This window comes from Pagrus pagrus (genome assembly GCF_965226575.1).
Source record: "Pagrus pagrus genome assembly, chromosome: 16".
NCBI lineage: Eukaryota > Metazoa > Chordata > Actinopteri > Spariformes > Sparidae > Pagrus > Pagrus pagrus.
In genome coordinates, this window is record NC_140200.1 from 10,309,591 (window position 1) to 10,327,534 (window position 17,944).

A 17,944-nucleotide genomic window follows, 5' to 3' on the forward strand; every position below is an offset into this window, starting at 1 on the left:
ACTAAGAGCTGTTGTGTTTTTGCTACTTTTACTTATGTTTGTATATACGTATATTGCTAAAATTATTCTGCATTAATTTAGAACTGGAGGAAGGAGATCGGAGTCAGCTCAAAATTCAAACAAGGGTTTATATCTTGTACAAGAGGAGCATTCACAAAGCAACACGCAGGTCTGTTACAAAGTGAAGACTCAATGTCTGAGGAGAAACACATGGTATTTATCTGTCTCTGTGGGTGTGTTCTCATCCTGCCCTTCTGTACCTAAAGTAATCACTCACACAGAAGGAAGTGATAATATTGAACATACATTCAGTACCTTGAGTGATTTACTCAATACAATTACATGTGCCTTAAAACAATACAAAGGGTCACAAGTTACAGGTCACAGTTCATATTTAACAGTCTCTATCAAGAGGGTTGTGTAACATCAATTCACATTCCTCTACATGTACTACAAAATTCTCATAACACATCCCTCCTGTTTATGCTGACTTTAAGCATAATTATAACATACATTTTGTAGAGTGTGAGAACGAAAAACCCTATCAGGCAGTTCAAAACATTCTAGTTTACCATTATCTTTCTAGATAGGGAAACTCTCTCATGGTTCTGCTGCCCCGGCAACCATGCACAGATACTCCATTTGACAAAGTACAGAAGTTACATATAAATAAACACAAATTCAAAATCATTTTGATTACATTGTTACCCCAAAACAAAACATAAACGTCCTCACCAAGCTAGTCAACCCATCGGGCTTGGCTATGGACCTATCCCTACCTATCTATACTATCCCTTGCACGTAAAAAGAATAAAAGAAATGGGGTTATTTTCAATATGTACTCAGTAGAATAAACACTTAAACAGCAATTATCCCCTAAACTGTGGTGTCCTTGTCTTCATCAAACAGGTTACCATATAAATCATCATCTGTCAAATCGAATGTAACATTTTCTTGCGCTGTATTCTCATAATCCCCTCGGTTGTCATCAATGGTGGGGACCCTTTCATACAGAATCGTTGTTTTGGTCACGGCGGTGTCAATGAGTCTCTGTAACAGTCCTCTCAAACAAGGAATACAACATCCACAAGTGATTGGAATAGCAATCATCATAGCTTTTATAGAACCTGCCCATTTCCAAAAATGTCCTGTAACCATCCTGTCAGAGCATCATCGAAACCATAATTTTCAGCTAATTCTACAGATAGGATGGTTAATCCATCCAATACCTTAGTGGTGCTGCCATCAGGTGCTGTATTTATTAGGAATAAATGTACAACACATATCTCCAAACATTCTACATACTCCTCCTTTTTTCAGCCAACAACATGTCTAACGCCATCCTATTCTGCCATGCCATTAAACTAGTCTTATCTAAGTGTTGATGTATGCCCCAATTGCCTCCTCAGTAAAATTCAAAAATCTCTCTTAAATAATAATAATAATAATAATACATAGGTTTTATATAGTGCTTTTCTGGGTACACAAAGACACTTTACAAGAAAAATACAAAACAAACAGACAGTACATACATACACATACAGGGACTCAAACAAAGGTAGATAAACAGCAATACAAAAATAAATAAATGAATAAAAAGAGTAGACAGGAAAAATAAGGAGAGATGGTGGAAGATGATTTTGTCAGGTCTTGTAAGTGATGTTGAAGAGATGGGTTTTGAGATGACTTTTGAAAGATGGCAGTGAATCAGAGTTACGGATGGCCAGGGGGAGGGAGTTCCAGAGGGTAGGGGCAGCAATGGCGAAGGCTCTGTCTCCTGTGGTGCGGTATTTGGTCCTGGTGATGGGGGTGAGGGTGTTAGTATCTGCAGAGTGTAGTCGGTGAGGGGGAATGTGGCGATGGAGGAGATCTGTCAGGTTTGAAGGGGCAAGATTGTTTAGGGCTTTGTAGGTGATGAGGAGGATCTTGAAATGTATGTGTTGTTTTACGGGAAGCCAGTGAAGTTGATGGAGGATAGGTATGATGTGTTCTCTGGAGTGGGAGCGGGTGAGCAGTCGGGCAGCGGAGTTTTGAACATATTGCAGCTTTTGAAGAATAGAGGAGGGGAGACCATACAGGATGCTATTGCAGTAGTCGAGTCTGGAGGTGATGAATGCATGAATTAGTGTTTCGGCAGCCGGGAAGGAGAGGGTGGGTCGGAGGCGTGCTATGTTCCGGAGGTGGAAGAAGGATGTCTTGGTGACATGGTTTATGTATGACTTGAAGGAGAGTGTGGGGTCCATGTAGATGCCAAGGTTTCTGACCAGGGGGGAGGGAGTGACAGAGTGGCCATCGATGCAGAGTGAGAAGTTCTGGGAGGTAGGGAGGGTGGATTTTGGGCCAAAGATTATGATTTCAGTTTTATTGCTGTTGAGTTTGAGGAAGTTGTGGTTCATCCAGGTTTTTATGTTGGTAAGGCAGTTGGTGAGGGTGGAGAGAATGGCTGGAGCGATGGTTTTGGTGGTGATGTAGAGTTGAGTGTCGTCGGCGTAGCAGTGAAAGTGAAGTCCATGGCGGCGGATGATATGACCAAGTGGGAGCATGTAGAGGATGAAGAGGATGGGGCCAAGCACTGAGCCTTGGGGGACTCCGTGTGAGACAGGGGTGGTGTGGGATTTGTGATTGTTTATGGCAATGTAGTGAGATCTTTCAGACAGGTATGAGTCGAACCAGGAGAGGGCGGAGTCGGTGATGCCTATGGATTTCAGGTGGCTGAGGAGGATGGAGTGGTTGACGGTGTCAAAGGCAGCACTGAGGTCGAGGAGGAGGAGAATGGTGAGGGAGCCGGAATCAGAGGAGAGTAGGAGGTCGTTTGTGACTTTGATTAGACCTTTGGCACTCTACATTCTCGAGCCCAATGTCCAAATTTGCTACAATTGTAGCAGCTCTCATCTTCTCCAAATCTCCGTCCTCCTCGTCCTCCTTGTCCTGCTCCTCTGCCGCTCCCTCTCCAGCCTCCACGATTAACATTGCCTCGGAAATACACATCAGTCTTGGCTATTTTTTCTCTCAGTACATTTTCTGCATGTACTGCATGGTCGGTGGTAGCTTGTATCCCAATATTTGCTGCAAACACTACTTTCAGTCTCTCTAGGCAGATCAACACACCTTCATCTTGCTTTACCATGCACCTTAATATTCTTTCTGCCTCTAGAGTGTTCAGCTGGAAACTTTCACACAATCTTTCAAATTGTTCCCTAAACTCTCCTGTGTTTTCCCTCGGGTGTGAAACGCCATATGCTGCGTCTTTCACGTCACCCTCTGTCCATGCTCTATACACTCTAATTGTTGCATGTTGCCCATCCCCAGCTCTCGAGTTAGGCATTTCTATCATCGGATACGATTCGTCTATGTCATCATTTAAACTCACTGACTAGCAGAGAGTGTAGGCATGGGAATAGGATTATAAACATCATACCACTTACCCAACCTTGTTGCTTTCGGACTTCCTACGGCCCTTTCTGTCGGTGTAGGAGCGGAGAGAGTAGGCGCAGAGAGAGATGGAGGGGGAGGAATTGGAGCTGCGGCTGCGGCAGGAGGTGGTGGTAGATGAGGGTTGAGGTACAGCGGAGGATTAGGATGGAGACCCAGAGGCACATAATCGCCATCTTCCTGTTTATCTCGGCTGGAGTACAAAACAGGATAACATTTATTACCTCCTGAATCTTTTTCCTTTTCCTTTTTCTCTTTTTCTTTTTTTTTAATATATTTTACATTATCCTGTGCCTTTTGACCCATTCGTTTTACATCTCCTTCATTTTGAACCTTGTCAGGTTCACAACAACATTTACAACAACTATTACTATTTCCCATTTTGATCCCCTTTTTAACGTTATTTTTTTTATTCTACCGGTCTTTTCATTTCTTTTCCTTCCTGTGGGGACTCTAACCCTCACTTCTATAGGGACTCTAACCCTGACGTCTTTTTGTTTTCTCAGGCCTAAGGGATTAATTTAAACTTTGTCCTTCCAAAGACAGTTTTCTTAGAGATAATTTGTTCTCCCAAGTCCCTGACTTGCTTTTTCCAATTAAGAGATACCTGCTCTCCCAAGTCCCTGACTTGATTTTGTAAAATTTTTATTTATATATTTATCCAATTAAGAGATACCTGCTCTCCCTAGTCCCTGACTAGATTTTTTTTTAAATTGATATCCAAATTATAAGAGATCCCTGATCTCCCAAGAAATGAAGAAATGAATTCTTACCCTTTTTGATGAATTGAGCCCCTGACTCAATGTTTGCCTGGCTGGTCCGTCTCCCCTCTGGTTAGCCCCGTCACTGTCCCACTCTCCAGGGGACCTAGCCTCCCTTACCAAACGAGGCTTTAAGAGCCCTGCGGTGGAGGTCTTTTCAAGAGTTTTTAACTCTGCCTTGCAAGGTCTCCAGGTCCTCTGGTGTGGAGAGAGAGACAGATGTTGGGGCTCCACGTTGGGCGCCAAAGTTTTGTTAAAATATTTCTGCGTTAATTTAGAACTGGAGGAAGGAGATCGGAGTCAGCTCAAAATTCAAACAAGGGTTTATATCTTGTACAAGAGGAGCATTCACAAAGCAACACGCAGGACTGTTACAAAGTGAAGACTCAATGTCTGAGGAGAAACACATGGTATTTATCTGTCTCTGTGGGTGTGCTCTCATCCTGCCCTTCTGTACCTAAAGTAATCACTCACACAGAAGGAAGTGATAATATTGAACATACATTCAGTACCTTGAGTGATTTACTAAATACCTTACATGTGCCTTAAAACAATACAAAGGGTCATAAGTTACAGGTCACAGTTCATATTTAACAGTCTCTATCAAGAGGGTTGTGTAACATCAATTCACATTCCTCTACATGTACTACAAAATTCTCATAACATATATAACAAAAGCTCAAAGATCATTTCTCAACATTTTTTTTTAAGCAACAATATGTAACTTACTGGTCAAAAAAGTCATGAGTCCGATCCTCAGGGCATCAAATTCAGAGGCTCTAGGGGTGCCCCTGTGGCTCGGTTGGCGGAGCTGTCTTCTCACCACACAGGCTCAGGGTTCAGGGCTGACCTGTGGCCCTTTGCTGCACGTCGTCCTTCCTTTCTCGCATCCTGTTTCCTGTCCCGGTCCGGCGCCAACCTAAAAGCATTAATATTTGAGACTGAACAATCAACGATCTTTCGTCCCAAAATTGTTTTAAAAGTTACACAGTGTTGCTTTAACAGGGCGTCAAGGAGCTTTCATTTTTTTTTGTTGTATTATTTCTGTGTTTTAAACTTTGTTTTAGTGCTATACCGTACCACCAGACTACAGAGCAGCTTCTCTCCTCAATCTGTGAGACTTCTCAAGTCATCCTCAGGGCTCCACCGTAAAAAGATAGACTTCATTTTATTACTTTTCCAACCCAAATAAGTCGGACTTCGATCCGGTGACAGGCATTAAGAATAATTACAAAACTATAAACAAATAGCCTATCGTCTCACCAGCCCGGTTGCTAGGATTTAATGTTAGCAGTTAACGTTTCTGCAAACAGATGTGTCTATGATATGTGTAGCAAATGTGGCATGTCACATTTACTTTATATGCTTGTTGGCTGACTTTCACATCCGGAGGTGGAGAGGACAGTGTTGGTGTTTTTACAGCCAACAAAGCTGCCATAAGTCAAGTCACACCACTGGATATTTTTAAGGACACCTGGGGATACTTTTGATACGTTTTTGTGTCATTTAAGGAGACCCTCAGACATTTCCATCCATGTTTGGGGCGACCAAAACAGGTATTTAAAGGCAAACCATGATGTTTCCCAAACCCTAACCAAGTGTTTTTTGTGCCTAAACCTAACTGGATCTAACGTTCAGTCGTAACTTATCTTTGGTTACGTAGAAACTTACTTACTAAAATATTTATTCTGGCGATTGAGTTGCTTCTCACTGGTTTTCTCGTAAGCTAATGCAGGTTAATAGAGGCCCCTTTTTCTCAATTTTCTTTTAAAAATGGGAGTAGATGATCAGAAAAGTAACATTAAAAATGTCCGTTATGGGTAATATTCAGTGGTAAAAATGTGGCATCAAAACTGAATACAAAGTTTGAATCTATCCACACATTTCATGTTATTCAGCTCATTCAGATTAATTAAAATGCTTTACAATAAGACATCACAAACGTGAGATAATCTGCTCAGGAAATGAAAATGAGGTTGGGCTATTCTGAAGTGTAAATCAACAGGAAATCACTTGGGTAAGGAAAGGCATTTGTCTATTATTTTTGTAGGAAGGGTCAGAGGAGTGGGGCCAATGAAAACTGTGTGATGGGTCATTGGAGGTTTTATGCCTGTGCAACAAGAGCTCACCCAAAGTTGAACCAAGAAAAAAAATCATGTGTTTGATATATTGTTTTTCATAGGAAAACATTAACCCGATACATTCTTTAAACTAGAATTTACATTTTTGCACAAACCTTAAATAATATTTCCATCTTTGCCCTGACCCCCTTTGGAAAACACCCTTTGTTACTGCAGTGCACTGAATCCTGAAAAACAGTCTGTGTTTCTTTGCTCTGATGAAACAATCCAGCATCACTGTGTCCTCTTCCCTGCCTTAAGCCATGATAAGCAACAGATGGATTGCTGTGAACAAAGTGTCTCTTCATAACGTTATCTGCACTAATAACTCTTAAAGATTTACCGTCTCCTGCTCCACTGTTTTTGTTGCTGAGCTACACTATGAAATAATAAATTGTATAGTCAAAGGAATGTGGATTATCTGTCTGGAATCTGGCATCCTGACACGAATGAGTAATGCAAGTAAGCCAGACGTTTATTTCCTCTCTTAACCTTGTTGGCGCTTCAAAATGGGCACAACATTTAGACACGGTGGCATCATGTGATTCTATTTCAAGGTTTTATCATCAAAGGGAACACATCTGACCTGCAGGAGAAGAAAAGGCATGTTGGTTCTAAGAAAAGGGGAATTTGAGGTCAATGAGCTGACTTCTCCCCCATTAAAAGTTTGTAACTGTGGTCGGACAATGGGAGGACAGCTATAACTGATCCTCTGAGTTGGGCAAGTCAGTGATCGGTCAGAAATTTTGGGAACTCAATCCAAGTTGATGATGCTGATGTTTTGCTGTATAGTCAGCATGTTTTGTCTTGTAGCTGTGTTTTTTGTTTTGATAGAGTTGATGGAGAAATTTAAGAAGCTGCACACTGTCCAGAATGGCACTCATTAGAGCACATACCCCCGCCGAGGACCAGTCCAATGTCAAAAAAACAAAACATATTAAAATCAACTAGATCCAGATTTGAATTTGGATCCGCATCAATCTCCCCATCTAGCAATTATTATTATTTAATCATTTTCTATTTTATAGTCATAACATTCAACAGAACACCCCAAAGCATACTCTACTTTGAAGTATTTTAAAAATATAAAAATCTACAAAAACCTAAAACTTTATTTCAATGTTTATATATTTATTTATTCATTTTCAAACATAAACGACGTTAGCTATGCTTTTCTTATATGACTTATCAATTGCGTATGAATACCAAAATATAAATGGACTCGCAAAAATATATACCTTACTAAATTATAATCATGAGTATGATAATAATCATGTTGCACTTAAGTTATTTTGATGTGCATATAGGGGCCCCCCCAAAAAAGTTTGCCCAGAGTAATCCGTACATTAAATCCGGCCCTGGTTATGTGACGTTATCGTTAAACATTGCTTGTATTTCACGTATGTAATTTTTCCACACATCACGTGGAGTAACAGATCGTCTTTATTGTGTCCACAGCCTGCAGGCACGTGATTGTCTCTCACATGGAAACATGCAGATACATACAATTAAAACGTGGTGATACATACAGTACGTAATACCCTTACATATCTCTGCACCTACACACCAATGTACACATTTACTGTAAATGTCTGTACATAGTGATTGGTAATATTCTGCCGGAGGGGGGCAGAAGGGGCAACCTTTCCATCAATTTAATAAGGTGATAAAAATGTGCTATGTTTAGGTAACAGAGGTAGATCGGTTCATTGAACAGAGGCGGTTAATTTAAAATGAATCACAGCATGACTCATGCTTTGTGTGTTCGTCTGTTTATTTATACATTTTAATCACAAGATTGCTTGATTACTGTACATGATAACGATGCGGCTTTGTACTCGAAGCAAACAGGTAACTGTTGCCACTTTGAACATGTTACTGCATTTATTCTTGCTTTATCCTCCTTAAAGGCGTGGTGAAGGCGGGTTGAATGCACATATTTGGAGGTTGCTGCGAAAAGACTGAGTCCTATGAGAATAAAACGGATCAATCAGTGTCTTTTACAGCAGACACTTGTTTTTGGAGTTGCAATGTGCACTCCTCTTGTCCTCCATTAAACTCCCGTTCTTCTGTGTGGGACGTCCTTCTGTGTTATTCTTTGAATCTATACACTTGTGGCAAACAGAAAAGGAAGCTAAATGTGTGTGGTAGTGGCATTTAATAGGTGAAACAAAAATAAAGTGATTTTCTTTTCAACAGCAAAGCCCTTCCTCTCATCAAGCACTGTGTGTGTGTGTGTGTGTTTGTGTGTCTTCTCCATTCATGACCGCCAACCAGTGAGTCAGGTCTTCCTAATGAAGTTTCCACACAGGGTTGCATGGACACCTTATAAACCAGAACCACAGAAAAACCATCCAATCAGTCAAATTGATTAGCACACTTCACTGAGTCTGCTCTCAGAGATTAGGACTGACCTTCAGAGCTGGGATTGACAAGAGTCCTATAATTAGGCACAGTTGTTTCCATCACTATAAGATGATGTAAACATCCATTCAAGAAATTTACCTCAAAGAGTCCTCAAACATGCCAATAATCACTCAGCATGGATGATTAAAGCTGCCGGAGGAAGAAGCAGAAGGAAGAAGAAAAGGAAGCTAAATTGACAACTACTTCACTAATGCTTCACCTGTTGTCCTGTGACGCGAGCTGCACCATTGATTAAAAAGTGTGTGTGTGGGTGGCCTTTCACACCGACCGCACACACAAACACACACACTCACACTCCTCCCCATCCAGAGAGGAGCAGGAGACCCCTCACCTCAAGCACACCCCTCAGGCCTTGAGACTCAGAGCTCCACACCTCGTGCGTCTATAAAAAGAGCTTTCCTCCACTGAGGAGGCAACAGCTAAACCCTCTCGTACCGAGCATTTCATCACAGAGCAGAGAGGAAAGCAGAAGAGGAGGGAGAGGGATCACAGTGAGGAGTCGCCACTCTGGAAGATCTGTGGACAAACGGAGGGAGAAAAACAAGAAGAGAGGAAAAGAAAGCGTCAAGAAAAGGTAAAAAGAGAAAAAAAATGTTTTGTGGACTTTTTCGGATCAAAATTGTGCCTGATGGTTGTCAGCTTCTTGTTTTTTTCTGAATGCATGAGCACTGCTGCATTGATTTACCAACTTATTGACTGATTGATGCAGGATTTTCTGACATTTTCGGGCTGCATTTGCTCAGTAAATTACAATTCAAGTGGATTTACATTTTATAGCCATAACCCAGCTTTTTGAAGATATATGCACATTTGTGTTGTGTGCATTGCTTACATATGCACCTCCAAACACAAATCTCACATACATACCCTCTAAAAAAACACCATTTACACATATGGTTTGATTCTATTTTGATTGCAGCTTTCGGGCTTCTTTCATCAGAGTATGCCTGTGGAGCGCAGGGCTCAGCTGAGTGACTCATACTGTAGGAAGAGTGTAGACGAGTCTCTGCCAGAGTTACAAAGACGATGGCCCACCAAGGAGTCACTCCTCGGAATAATAGAGGAGGAAGGAAGAAACAGGATTCAATTAACAGACAAAGGAAAGAACATAAACTCATCTCCTGTCGGACATTAAATGTGCCAAGATGATTCATATTTGTGGGATCGGGAATCAGATGACTACTAGATTGCTTAAACGTTAACTTTACTGAAGTTTAGTTACATTTTTACTCCATTAAATGAACTCCGAACAGATTTAAAGGTGCACTGTGTAGTTTAAGATCTTCATTGACTAAGTTTTTTATGCCTAAACAAACAAAATAAACAACCTCTCTTTGTTTTCATGACTGAATAAACTGAATAACGGAAAAAACCTTAAAGGACAACACAATTTCATACTGTTATACTTTGTATATATTTGGCGGACCCTGCCACCTTTCTAGCTTCAAGCCGTGTTCTGGGGGACGTTATTTTCCTCCGAGAAACAGCTTGTTTATTCAGTTATGGAAACATTTCTGAGTTTGTATTGTAACCTCATTGATATTGTAAATATTAAAATCCTGCTTTTTAATTTCTTTTCCAAAACAACGACGTGCCCTTTCAATTTCTAAAAAAATGTCAACATGGGAAGGGAGAAGAGGCGTTTGCCTGGTGGAGATGCGTCATAAGGAAAGCCATTCAGTGTTGTCATCCATTGAGATAAATGACTACTCTTAAATGTGCGAGACTGTATAAACGCAGCCTCTTTGTATGCGTCCATGTGCATTGTGCATTGTGCACTGATCTGTCCTTGAACTGGCACAAAGGAGACATTTGCCGCCCACTTGTCGCACAAAGCGACTTTAAAGCCAATTCACTGCACTGACCTTTTGATTCTTAGCTGCAGATCTTTCTATTAGCAGGGGATTCGAAGCCTTTTCACAGAAGTTACTATATTTATAATGTCATCGTTGTTTTGTGTCCTTGAACAGCTGTGAAGGGACTGTAAGTGAATTGAGATCTAAATCGTCACGGGCTGTATGGAATCGATTATGCTCGGCTTTTTCCAAAGCAAGACGGTCTCCAGGGCCTTTGACTTGACTTGAAACAACCTCCAGCCTGACATCTCAACTCAGCTGCAGTTTCAGGTCTATCTTCCCTATTCAAGGTGTAGTCATGACACCTAACCTGTGAGTCAGATCCACCTAATGAAGTTAATACCGACAAAAAACAATGCCATCAGTGAAATCTGTTCCTGTTTACTGCACAACCGATCTCACGTTGTTTTAATAAAGAAGTAATTCAATTATCATTTTTTCCAGGATTTTTGCACACAGCAGCTCACAGCGGCTCTTGTTTCATAACTTCCCTGCAAAGAATGTAAATGATGCATTAGCACATTGTGTCCAATGTCACTGCTCTTGAAAAACACAAAAGGCCCTTTCTGGGACCAGCTTTTGGTGTGTCTGTTCTGGCCTATGTGTAGTAAAATGGCGGTGCAAAATGGTAGGGTTATTTTAAGGTCACCTAAACATAATAATGAATATTATATTCCATTTGTACCCCTGAAGTCCCTGCAAGCCTGCACACTGGACCTTTATGCAGCTCTGTTATGGCTATGTCAAACATTAAGGCCATTAAATAACATGATTACAGGCATGTTTTTGTTGTTGTGTTTGTGAGGTAAACATTTAACCTAGCGCAGGGATGGCGGACTCTGCCACTTACAATAAAAACTACTGAAGCGGTAAATACTAAAGATAAAAGTCATATAAAATCAATAAAATATGAAGGCCCCGGAGCTGCTTTCCAAAAACAGTTGCATGCAATATGCATACAATTGAAACATACCACTTTGCTATTACATTGCGCCTTTAACTCTGACCCTCTCTCTCATATATCACAGTCCGTAGCGGCAAATTTTTTACGTAAAAAGAAAAAGTATATGATTTATTATTCAGCCTTACATTTCAAAGTGCTGTTCTCTGTCGTTTGTTTCTCTGTCAGCTTCATACATCTGCCGATGAGCTGTCTGTGCTCTCTGTAGTTCAGTCGATGTGTGGATTGTGGGTCAGTATAGCCAGAACTGCATGCCGGTAGGACATCCTTGGCATACTGCACTTGACTTACTACATATTGGGACACACTTAATGTTTTCTGACATATTAAATTGTAGTATAAGTGCCCCTTTCTGTTTTCTGGCATCAGTATTTGATGATCTGGTGATGAGACCCAATAATCAACTATCTTTCTCCAGATTTTGTTGCTATCTTTAAAGGATGATTCTTGTGCACTGAGCCTGAAATCCTCCACATCAGTAGCACTTACATAAATCAAACACTCAAAGGTTTTTACAGGGAGGTTTGCTCATATATCATAGCCTGATTTATATAACATTAGATTTCCAAAAATCTGATGAAAATATGCTTTTTTTATGGCTGTTGACTGATTTATGGAAGCGTCCAGTGTTCAGATTTCAGTTATGGAAATGTATCTAATCAGCTCATATTTAATTAGATGATTTATTTGCATGTTTAATCATAATATTTCAGTAAACTTGTAAATATTCATTTTAAGAGAAACATTTGATTAATGTGGTGCTGATAAATGAGGCCATATGTAAGAGTTCTGGTTTGGTGGAAGGGGACTGTTGACTAATGGCTTTGTGCTCACAGTAAAACAACTGACCATGACAAACGCAGCTACAAATCCAGCAGTTATCTCACAGATAGTGTTTAAGCAGGTCCCATTATGTAAGGAATGGAGGAAACTCTTATGCAAGTGCAATGATCAAGAGACACTTTCAGTTTTTACTTCACAAAAGTGGCAATTTCCTCCCATTCAGGCACAATTAAGTGAATATTTGAGCCTGCTGGGACTGTGGTGGTGTTATTAAAGCCTCGTCTACGTTTTGAAGAGAGGCAAAGAGAGTTTCCCTGCTCTGGCTCTACTTACTGCTCAGCTCATAGCCTCACCTGCGTTTCTGTCCTCCTCACCAGGCTGAAGATGGTGTGTCTACGTTGGCTGTTACTGGTGGTGATGGCGTACGTGTGCGTCCCCGGGTTTGGATCGGAGTGCAAGGACAGCTCCATCTGCAACAACCTGAGCAACAAGGGGAGGATACTGGTAGGTCAAACTCTACTTATGTCAACTATGGTGTTGTCGTCTTTCTATTTCTTCTCTGTCATGAGGCTGTTCCTCACAGGGTGATTCAAATACAAACAAAACCAAGACTCAAAGAAAAATGGAGAAAGAGTCAAGAAAATAAAATAGCGTAAGAACAATTTTGAGCTTCAAAATTCATTCTTGATTTTTAACAACAGCAACTGACAAAATAAATTTTCCTCAAGGTCCATTTGGTTGCTCCTCTAATGTCCTTCAGATGTGTTTCTGAATCTTTGACTCAGCTTTAAAGCCAACATGGATGAAAAGTCAATATCAAGCTCAGAATTTTATTTTTACAACATTTTTAAGGGAGACCTGATGACGAAGGTCAGCAGCATGAAAAGACAGACAGTGATGGAGTGTAACTAAGTACATTTAGTCAAGTAATGTACTTAAATGCAATTTTAAGTTACTTGTGCTTTACTTGAGACTTTAACTTCCACTCCACTACATTTTGGAGGCAGAAGACTTTTACTCGCATTACATTTGTCTAATAACTTTAGATACTAGTTACTTTACAGATAACGTGCTCTTAAATTAATTAATAATTTTACTAAAAACAGAACTGATTCTGAAAAATGCTGAATATCAGATCAACCAATCAACGCCAATTCACAACAAAAGTAATCTCATGACACTTTCCAAATTGAGCAGGTCTAGATCATAATCCTTGATTAATTTATCTACAGAGACCCAACATTTCCCTCATGAGCAAGCACTTGGCAACAGTGGCGAGAAAAAAAAACGCCTTGCAGGCAGAAACCTCGTGCAGAACCGGACTCAATGGTGGGCGGCCATCTGCCTCAGCCGGTTGGGTTGACAGAGAGATTTATTTATTTATTTATAGAATTTATTTGTTTAGGAAACAGGGTTAGGAAAACATCATGTTTTAGATTAAAATACCTGCTTTTGTCAACACAAACATGGCTTGAAATTGTCTCGAGGTCTCCTTAAAAATATCCAGTGGTTTCACGCTTGCAAATGTTGAACCGCAGTCTCGAACGGCGGTCACTGGCTTGACAACCTTCTCGCCTTTAACTCCACCACCACCCCCTCAGTCAGATCATAAACATGTCATGTGAACGTGACGTGACATGTACGAATGTAGCCTATGGCACAAACAAATGTGAAGGTATCAGTGGTTTGCAGAAGATTGCAAAGATTTTATCATGGCGACTGGGCCTATAAATCAGCATCAAACCTAGTGCATTTTAAAATGTTTTCTGTGTCTCTGTGATTCCCTCCATGCAGGACTGTATTCCCCTTTGCATGTCTGGGATCCAGCCTGAATTACCAAATCTCAGTGCATTAGTCCAGAAGGCAAACAGTGATGATGACCTCTTACTCAGCATCCTTCAGACCAACCTGGACCCTGAAAACAAGATACCAGAGTCTGACCTGAAAGCCCAAAACGACCGCAGACGCTCCTATTCAATGGAGCATTTCCGCTGGGGAAAACCCCCTGGCCGTAAACGCCGGCCTGTGAAGGTTTTCGCCTCTTCTCTGGAGGGAGGCGGCTCTTCGGAGGGCAGTTTCCTCCCTCAGTCTCGCAGACAGCTGAACAGTATCGAGGATGAAGCAAGGGAGGACCTGACCAGGGAAAGTAATCAAAACCAGGAATTGCTGAGGGCAGTGGTCAGCTCTAAGTCACAAGTCCAGTTGAGCCCGCAGCAGAGAAAAGATGGGACCTATAAGATGAGTCACTTCAGATGGGGGACCCCGACTGTCTCGAAACGTAATGGCAAATTTATGAAGACGTTGGAGGAGAAACCTCTGAGGCAGCTGACCAAGCTCTTCAGGAACATTTTATTCAAGGATCTGCAGAGGATAATGGTGTGAATGGAGGATGGAGAGGAGTAGGAGAGTCTAATAGCCATTGCATGTTAGTACCTGCAGGTCATTTATTTTGAATTACAGGAACTCGTCACTATCATTAGCATGTTGTTAAATGTCTTTTCTGGACCAAATGGTTTGTCTCATTAAAACCTTAACTAACCATAAGAAAGGAGGCAGTTTTATGTTGAATAGAAACAATGATGCACCCACACACTGCCTTGGCCTTCTTGGTCTGACTTGAGTAGGTCTTTCTTGTGGGAAATGACATTATTGATCCAGAAGGGAGTAAACAGAGAATAGTATTCCAGGGCAGGAGGTGGGTGTGAATGAGAGTATTTAAAAATCTGTCCAGTTTATTTACAGAGTGGTATCTTTTTTTCCCCCCATGTAATATTAAAGATCTTTCTGGCAAACAATAATGGCAATTGATTTAATTTGATAAGCACGGACTGACCAGACAAATGGCAAAACATAAAATCTAAAACAATAATGAACATTTTACTTACGTTTTACGTTACTTAGTATTCTGTGTTTGCAGTCAAATGTCTTGCTTCCTGCGTCTCAGGCAGATCACATTAAACAACATTCTTCTTCATCACAATCATCAACAACAGAATTAAATCAGACGGTTTGTGGTTACAGACAAATTTATTGTACAACACAGCAACATCACTAGCATGCAAAGTCAGGTATGACACTCATAAGGCATTTTCTCCATGTAAAAGCTGCCTTTGTCACTAGGTAATCCAGTTTTTAAAGTGCAAAGTTCACAGAATGAATAGATTTGACCTACAGCACTACATTGTAAACAGATCTATTAACCAGACATGTAATGACAAAAGTAAGGTTGGATTACCGCCAGTTAATATTACATTACACTATGCAATGACGACAAGCACACCGGTAGATTTACAGGTCTCTGCGAAGTCGCAAGATGCTGAAAAGACAATTTTACATGGTGTTACTGGAAGGTTTAGACAGCTGCACATTGCTCTTAGATAGCTCGCTCTTCACTAACGTGGTGCGAAGAGTCACTAGACGAAAAAACTGTAAACTGTGTTTGAAGAGTTTGGTCTTGTGTCATGACAATAAAGACACACATCTGCTGCATGAACAAATACACTCACTCACACACCTGCACTGACAAAATGGTAGACAATCAGATACACTGGCATGTGTGGACATAAATATTACATACAGAGGACACTACATTGTAAAAAAATGATGAAACTGTAACACATGACAATCAGGGACAAACCAGACCTTGTGGATTACATTAAACAAGATGGTTGCGACACATTTCAAGCCCGATGCCATTAATTCACAGAAGCGCAGGAGTGGGAGGGGGCGGTCTCTTACAACATCACAAAACTGACCCATCACAGCACCACGACAACAGAAGGTACGTTTTGAAACACACAAAAGGATGTGCTACCAACGGTTGGGCCGCGTTAGCCAGGCTAGTGCCAAATTATTGCCATTATACTTTGTTTTCATACCTGTGTGTGTGCGTGTATGTGCACACAAAAATGGCTTTTAGACTTATTTAAATCTTGCTGAATGAGTATGCACTACCTGGAGGCGGACAGGTCATGACTCTGGTGCTAAAATCTGTAGCTAAAAACGAAGTTGAATGAGTTTTCTTCAAAGATTGTTATCTACTGGCCTTGAGACGATGCAGATTTCTACTCTGGGCTGTCGTCGATGCATCTTTTTGATTTCCATGTGTTGCTTTGTTACTGATTTGAAAGCAAGATTTCAACAAGTAGCTTCCTCCCTCATCTATGGACACAATCAGTGCAGTGGCAGTCTAAAATTAGAATTAATATACAGCATATATACAAACACAAACATCCCTACTCTGTACATCAGCTTAAAGATTTATATATTTCTCTGTATATACACATTTATATGGAAAGGAGAAAAATAAAAGGTCCCTAATTTATCCTCTAGTGTTTGATCTGGTAAACATCACAGTAAACACTTCAGTTTAGTTTAGTGTGGACGTGAATGTGGCGTAGTGTGTGTTACATTGTGTATGCTTGAACTTGAGTCACCTGTAAGGCACACTCACTTTGGAAGGGACAGCACACAGATCGACAGTTATCTTTCATCGAAAACTAAAATTAGGAGCAGAAAATAAATGCCAGGCAAGACAGAAAAAGCACTTTTGGCTTACACTAAAAAGGCAAATAAAACACCGACAATAAGATGTTTGAGAGCTGAGTAACATTAGATGGGGAATAGCTTCATAATTCTATCCGTATTTCATTTTAACATACATAAAAGATACACAGACAAGTAAATTAAAATGCATCTAATACACATGAACTCTTCCTGGCTATAAAATCAACAAGCAAAAACATAAAATGACATGAGAAATAAGCAAGATGGGTCTAATTTTGTGATCGTGGGTCGTATGGCACCCTGTAAGGGTCAAAAGAATAGCAGTGCTATAAAAAATGTCCAGTTACAGGGCATGCAACGAGTCAATTCATCCTAAAGCCAATAAATAAACTTTCATCCTGTCACTCAGTTGGTCCGCACAGTTCTTGGCAATTTCTAATTTGAAAGTCCAGCCAGTGGAGTTTCTACAGACGTCTACAGAAGGGCGATAAGTAAAATTAAACTTTGTTTTACTGCTGCATTTATTGACGTTAGCCGGCTTGTTTTGGCAGCAAAAAAACAATTGTCAGCTAAGTTTTTTCAACTGGCTTGTTCTTTAGTTGGCTTCAAGCAACTGCGGTTTCCTCCTCATCAAGATGCTTTTACAGTGAGGATCGGTTCATCCCATCCCCCCTCCCCAAACTCCCTTTACTGTCCTCAAATGTTAAATGTAACTTCTCTGTGGACTGTCTGCTCTAGTACACACAAAGGTCGGGAAACTTCATCTCGTAGATGGGGACAGATCGACTCTGGCTTTGGCCGTAACCTGATGAGATGGTTCCAGATGGGCTCGGCGGGGGTCTGAATGGGAAGAGGAACAATCATCATCATTGTTTACTTAGTGTCACTTTCACCCTTTCAAAAATTAACTATCAAACAATTGCAATGAGCATTTTCTTAATTTTTAATGTTTCTTACCTGATTGTAATCTCAAAGATCTGATTGAGTTTGCTCTGCAGTAGCGTAGCCTAGAAGGGACAAACAATATTGCATAAGACAACAGTGCAAAACTTCAGCAAGGGATTGAAAAATAAGGATTTTAAAAATAAATAAAAATTT

General features: G+C 40.6%; 2 protein-coding genes across 4 annotated transcripts in view; one reads left to right on the forward strand and one right to left on the reverse strand.

The window, feature by feature from the left end:
* Positions 1–9,100: 9,100 nt before the first annotated feature.
* Positions 9,101–15,135, forward strand: LOC311271886 (pro-opiomelanocortin-like). Its single transcript, XM_084377832.1, has 3 exons — positions 9,101–9,314; positions 12,718–12,844; positions 14,135–15,135. Exons 2-3 carry the CDS (start codon positions 12,725–12,727, stop codon positions 14,720–14,722), a joined length of 708 nt encoding a protein of 235 aa, XP_084233958.1. The 5' UTR covers positions 9,101–9,314; positions 12,718–12,724; the 3' UTR covers positions 14,723–15,135.
* Positions 15,136–15,348: 213 nt separating this feature from the next.
* The window catches only part of LOC311271731 (protein EFR3 homolog B), a 33,465-nt gene continuing 30,869 nt past the window's right edge, over positions 15,349–17,944 (reverse strand). For all 3 annotated transcript variants that reach the window (XM_084377525.1, XM_084377524.1, XM_084377526.1), the window contains exons 22-23: positions 17,804–17,853; positions 15,349–17,686 (exon numbers count right to left, since the gene is read on the reverse strand). In XM_084377525.1, coding sequence (XP_084233651.1) covers positions 17,581–17,686; positions 17,804–17,853 — 156 coding nt within the window. In that variant the 3' untranslated portion in view covers positions 15,349–17,580. The remainder of the gene's footprint in view (positions 17,687–17,803; positions 17,854–17,944) is intronic.

Excerpts from the sequence above, each read along its gene's own strand:
- LOC311271886 (XM_084377832.1), top strand. The coding sequence starts at position 12,725 with ATGGTGTGTCTACGTTGGCTGTTACTGGTGGTGATGGCGTACGTGTGC. Across the intron at positions 12,845-14,134 it reads GCAACAAGGGGAGGATACTG|GACTGTATTCCCCTTTGCAT; the intron begins GTAGGTCAAACT and ends CCCTCCATGCAG.